The sequence below is a fragment of the Pempheris klunzingeri genome, chromosome 5 (genome assembly GCF_042242105.1).
Source record: "Pempheris klunzingeri isolate RE-2024b chromosome 5, fPemKlu1.hap1, whole genome shotgun sequence".
Lineage (NCBI taxonomy): Eukaryota > Metazoa > Chordata > Actinopteri > Acropomatiformes > Pempheridae > Pempheris > Pempheris klunzingeri.
The window spans coordinates 3,532,825-3,539,264 of NC_092016.1; the positions used below are offsets into that span (position 1 = coordinate 3,532,825).

Sequence of the window (6,440 nt, forward strand, 5' to 3'; positions counted from 1 at the left end):
CTACAGGAGGCAGCAGGCTCGGAACATGGTCATTCCCGACTGGGAGGTGATGTGCAGGGAGACGCTCTCGTTGGCCGAGACGAACAGGACGGTGCCCCGCCGCAACGTGACGTCAGAGAGGGCAGCCGCCGAGGTTGCCGTGGCATCGCCTTCGATGACCAGGATGATGCTGGCGCTGTCGACCGGGGCAACGGTGTACTGTTTCACCGAGGCCGGGACCTGCAGGAGGGGCGGGACGAGAAGCAACCTAGTGATTCTTATTTATTTTTTATCTTTATAATGTTCCTTTAGTAAAACTATATCAGCGTAATCACGTGGTCAGCCGAGGGTTCCTACCTGTATCCTCATGACGGTGAAGTCTGGCACCGGGGGGTCGTACAGGGACACGCAGGGGTCGGAGGCGTCCTGGACACACGGGAAGATTTTGGAGCTGGCGGAGGCGGGGCTGTAGCTCAGCATCTCGCACAGCGTGTTGACGTCGATGTATTTTGGTGTCAGACCGGCCCTCACCGTGTTGTCTGAGCAGGCCATGCACTCGATGCAGTCTGCATGGAGCGGACACAAGAGGTTTGAAATAAGCAGAGTGGGCAGTCGACTCCTCTTCAAATGGGAAAATCACTTCTCAGATACTCTTACAACAGGAGATACAATCGGCCTGTGATGTTAAATGAATTACAGGAGTTATTTTCTTCTGTGATTTCCCAGAATGCCTTTTGACAGCGGGTGTGAACTTAGCCCTCTTTCCCTCACTTTACTGGAAATGTGTTACGTGACTTAAGACTTATTTTCTAGCAACATAGTGGGTTGTTAACGCTGATTATTACACAGCTCTACTCTGATTGGTCAATTACGTTATTCTATGGTCTGTTATTTCTGTATAGTGAAAGCAATAATAGCATTTTTAAATCAATTAAATAGTTTTGAAGTCACTATTTTGTGACAAACGGTTGCTATCTTGTGATAAGCGGGATAATGTACAGTGAGCGGCGGCCATTACTGAAAAACAAACCCCTTCAGGACGATTCAAGTTCAAAACTGATCCTATGAACAAGTATTGATAGTGTATTTAGTGTATTCTAACCTGGTGTATCTTATTCTTCTGTGCTGTAGAGCTCCATGACTGTCCAAAGACTATTAAAAACACTAGAGCACTACATTTGTATTACTCCACAGCTGAAAATAGTCCCCACTGAATGTCCTATTTACTGAGTAACATTTGTTTTAGGAAATTACTGCAATAGTTTCAACATTAAACTAAATATTTGTGTCCTACTCTACCCTAGGACCCAGTGGGCTAAGTGCTACACTCACATGTTGTTGGTTTTGGGCTTTTCATGGGACTGTTGACAATACGTGTAATACAGAATAATACCAGCCTTATCTTTTAAGACTTCAGTACTTCAGCTGTACTCGTTCAGTCTGGATAAGATCGAGCACACCAAATCTCATGAATGTGAACAAAAAGCATCATCTGACCCCCGTAAAGGTAAGCGTGAGGCTCGTTGGCTCCCAGGAACATGGCCTGGCCCGGGTCCAGGACCATGTGGTTGAGGAAGTAGATGGAGAAGCAGCCGATGTCTCCGGGGTACTGGGAGTGGAGGCGGAGCAGCAGGTCGCCGTTGCTGCTTGATGTGTCCTTCCCTGCTGCACCTGCACGGGTCAGTAAAACATGTTTTAAAGCCCTGTATTTGAGCGAGATGGGAAAATGTCTAATTGTGGTGCAGTACTGCATCATCTTAACCAGGATCGTCTCATTTTTCTACTGATATAAAGAATAATTCTAAAGAGGCTATAATCTCAGAAAATAATCTGCACAAAGTACATTTACTATATGTTTCATTATTTTACTACTTAACTGGCAGCTGTCTGAGGATGCTCGGCCTCCTCTGTAATATTTTTTTAGGTCTTTGTTACACACTTGCATCAGATACCAAATTAAAGATTTCCTGGTCAAACAGGATATTGACTTTAGCAGAGCATGCAGTAAAGAAAAGCACAGACTGAAATGCCACCACTGCTGCAACGAAACTGAATAACCAGGAATTTTACATTTGGTTTTTTTGCCAGTTTGAGCGACACCCCTCAGCCTCCTCACCCTCTTCGGTGACTCTCTTCACCAGCATGTTGAGCTGATCCACGAACACCTTCTTCTCACAGTTCATCATCCTGGTGAAGCACTTCTTCAGCACCTGGCTCGTGTGAACTGCATCACCCATGCTGGATCGCAGTTCCTCTGCTGTCTCGTTGCCCACCAGAGCACGAAACTCTGGGACAACTGATGGACACACACACACACACACACACACACACACACACACACACACACACACACACACGTGCACAAGGTATGAATTTATCCTCTGCAAAGCATTTAACCCTCAAAGTCTTTCTCCAGTAATTGCCTAAAATCAACCCCAAAAGCCTCTAATGACCCTGTGGGACTCACATTCAAGGAATCCCAGGATCTCCTCCACTGATCTGAAGCCACAGAGGCCCTGAAAGCGGGTGAGAGCAATGGCCATCTCCGGCTTGTGGTTGTTGTCTGGATAGTGCTCCGGAAACTGAGCATGGAGACGAGCGGCTAATTCCTGACCAAACCACAACGACACAAAAAGGAAGAGGGTTACTGAAGAGGGCGTGGACTAGACTCAGGGCCAGTGCTTCCACTGTTCAAACAGACCGTGTCAAATACAGAAAATCTAAACTTTAAAGGACAATACATTGCATCAATGTCCCCATCACAAGGTAACATGTCTTAAAGGAGTAGCCCCATGATTTAATATTGCACTTCTTAACATTATTAGGCTCAATGGATTCTTTTTTTAAGTATCAAAATTGATGCAGCAGAACCAGAGATATTGTTTTTATTACATGCATTCTTCTTCTTCTAAAAAAAAAAAAAAGGATGCCTAGATTACCCATAATGCAATTCAATCACCGGCAGTACAGTTGGAGATTCAGGTGTGTTGTGCTAACAGCAGCCCCTAGCCTAAAGCGGAGATGATAAGCTCACTTCTATCCAACTCCACATCCCCAGAATTACTTCTTTTTTTCCATGTTGTAGTTTTCTGCCTCGACCGACACCAACTCACGTGATGAGTACATTTATTACACTTAACGTCTACCTCTGGGGCCAAAAATGACTTTGTACAACCTTTTTCACATGCAGTAGTTCTCCTCAAGACCTGTGAACAGACTTTAATGTGCAAAATTTGAGCCTTTCTGTAGTAAAAATGCCTACAGTTGGTAGGAACTCACTACATTTTGTGAGAGGTGACGTATATCACAAATAATATTAACAATACTTATCTGATACCTACATATATTCTGAGGATACTAATGATAGTGTGAAACTGTAGCTTTATATCTTTCTGACTTTTATTTTCAAAGGAGAAAAAACTCCCACGCGCTGCTGTCTACAAAAAGATTTACTGGAGACAACATTTCGGTACACGGTTCAATTTTTTCAATTCAGTTTATTTTGTATTGCCCAATATCACAACAGAGTTGTCTCAGTGCTTTACAAAGTTCACTGAAATAAACAAGCAGTGTTTATTTCAGAGAGACCTTCATCAGATTAGTTTTTATTGGTTTGCAGCTGTATTCAAACAAAGACAATAGTGTGTTTAACAATTTCCCAACTGAGACTAATGAGTCATGTTAGGCAGAATTGGAGCACTGTGTTGGTGTGTGTGTGTGTGTGTGTGTGTGTGTGTGTGTGTGTGTGTGTGTGTGTGTGTACTCACTCTGTTGGGGTGGGCCTGTATGGACAGGGCTGTGTTGACAGAGAGGACTTTGAAGAGGAAGGGCAGCTGACCCTGGAAGGTGTCTTTGACCTTGGAGCCCAGGCAGGCTGGGAAGTGGGCGATCCACTGGCCCAGCGTGGTCTGTGCGATCCGGTTGTCTTTAATCTGGGCGTCACCTTTCGGGTGGGCACCCATCCACAGCTGGAAGACAAGACACAGCAGGGGTTGCTTAAAGGGCACTTTTTAGTGTCTTTCCAACAGAAATATGTGTCTCAGGTTTGTCTAGAGGCCCTCAAACTACGAGAAAAGAGCATCCTCTCTCTTTTCCTCCTGCTCCATCTTTCAGTAAATGTGTAGAAAAATGTGACCTCCCTCAGATCCATTTATACTCAGCATGTTAACCATCTCACTGAGTGTAAATCACTCTGAATATGACGGCTATTTTAACGTCTTAGATGTAAATGACTGTCGCACAAGGACACACTGTTGTTGGTGGACAAACACTGAATTGAAGCAGCGAGGCTGGTACACGTTCACCTCTTAAACCTTACAGTCTTACTACTGCTCAAATGACATACATTTAATAATGACGCTGATAACTTATGTGATCTTGATCTTCCTCAACCTCTGTTGTTTTAGCGTATCGCTGCTCTTTGAGTAAATCCTGCCATGTTCCAAACGTATATAAGTAAGACTTTTATTGTTTTGTTCTTTATTGCAAAGGAGCTACAGTTAACTAATAATAATAACAATAAGATATCAAAAAATGCTTTCAAAAAGTGAAGGAATTAATTTTTTTAAGTACTTTAGCGCACATACATATACATAAAACTAAAATCTAATCAATAAAGACACTGGAATACATCTAAAAAATGTACAGACAAATGTTCATGATAATTTCCCACCTAACTTTGAAGGTACTAGTGGGACAGTAACTCTAATTCTGTCATGTGGCATCCATACCACCTTCTGAATATGAACGTGACAGCTAATCTGACCAGTCATGGCATGTGACATTAACGTGGCTTGCGGTGCTTGAAAATGTCACCGCTGCCGTAGCCTTGAACCGATGGCCTTCATGACAAACCCTGCAGAGCTGCTGTGGCTAAATAAAGACAGACTTATTAAAAGGCGTGGAGAGAACAAGGCGCTGTCTTAATCTTAAAGGTCCTGAAGTATACTCAAAAACTGTAGTTACCCACAAAACCTGCACTGAAAATATCTAATCCTACATTTGAATGTCAGCGCTTTAAGTGGTATGTCAGAAAACACATTTTAACTCAGTTCCAGTGTTTAAAAATACATGAATTGACCTGCTGTTCACAATAAAAATGCTAACCACTGTTTTGTAGTCCATTTTAAAACAGTGCACAGCTTCCTTCATGATGGCAACACATTCTTTTTGACTTGCACAACGAGTGCTTGCATCATTTCTGCAGGGTTACTTGATTTTTAACTTAATTTTTAAACTACAGTTGAATAATTCAACCTTAAAAAACACGTTTGTGCATTTTATATATTCACTTGCTTGCCCCTAACATCCGACAGACACAATACACCACAATTTCTGAGTGGTGGAGGTTAAGTGTTGTGTTCGAGGACCAGTGTGGTGATTGGAACCAGTGATAACCTTACCTCTGCATAAGGCTTGCCCTCCTCGATGACAGCCAGCGGGTCTCCACCAACCACTAGTTTGGCCACCTCGCTGTCCAGCCCGATCTTCCCCCATGCGTAGTTTTGCACGGCACAGGTCAGGGGAAACACTGGAAAGGGACCGAATTCAATGTGTGAGAGCTTTAAACAAAAGGTGACTGCAGAACTGAATAGAGTATATTCCAGGTGCCTCAAACTAGTGCATACAAAGGCACTTTTGTTCCCTTTCCTATAGGTAGGTCTACAAAATGTAGCATCCCTGTGACTGTCAGTGTGTCCTAATTAACAAAAGACAGGGTTTAAAACAGAAACTACATCTTCCAAATCAGTTTGATCTATAACTGAAGTGCTTTGTTAACTACATGATCAATAAGGCGTGGCATTTTTTGCCAGGGAGACATAATAATAATAATAATAATAATAAATAATAAATAAAAACAGCCTGCCTGGATGTATGCCCTCATTATAGAAACAGTAGACCAGGGGAAGCAGATTCCGCCGGGGATACAGTATTTGGCAGAGCAGCGACCAGCTGACGGTGCAACGTTCACGGACAGAAACAGACCCAGTAAGCAGGTTTACATTAGCGAGGCACCGAGTCTGCTCACCAAAACGGACACACTTCTCGTTAGGCTGCGTGTTATTTCACTGCAGTGCTAAAGGCAACAGCTGCTGCGTTCACGGTCTCCGCTTTCCCCATTAAACGAACAACAACAACAACAACACAAAGCAGAAAACGCCGGCTGAGATAATGATGGAGCTTATAGATGCCGGAACATCGAGCTTTACCGTTCGGCCTCATGGCGGCTGTAAACCGGCGTCAGTGTGTGTCGTGTGGTGTGAGCGGACCGGCGCGGCGGTGGCTTAGCTGGACGTTTACCGACGGGAGAGATGATCTGAATCGGTTAAAGAGGGAGAAGATCCTCACTCACCTCTCACTTCCTCCATGGCTGCGACGTCTGCTGTCAGACCCTCCGCTGCTGGTGACGTCACGACTCCACCGACGGATTCCGGAATTTTTATTTATTTTAATTTTTTTTT

The 6,440-nt window shown here is 43.8% G+C and overlaps 1 protein-coding gene across 1 annotated transcript; it reads right to left on the minus strand.

The window, feature by feature from the left end:
- mpi (mannose phosphate isomerase) lies at positions 1 to 6,350 on the minus strand. The gene is made up of 8 exons (XM_070831172.1): positions 6,332 to 6,350; positions 5,382 to 5,509; positions 3,747 to 3,947; positions 2,447 to 2,588; positions 2,096 to 2,275; positions 1,477 to 1,650; positions 337 to 545; positions 1 to 219 (listed from the first exon to the last, which is right to left on the minus strand). Exons 1-8 carry the CDS (start codon positions 6,345 to 6,347, stop codon positions 1 to 3), a joined length of 1,269 nt encoding a protein of 422 aa, XP_070687273.1. The 5' UTR covers positions 6,348 to 6,350.
- Positions 6,351 to 6,440: the final 90 nt, after the last annotated feature.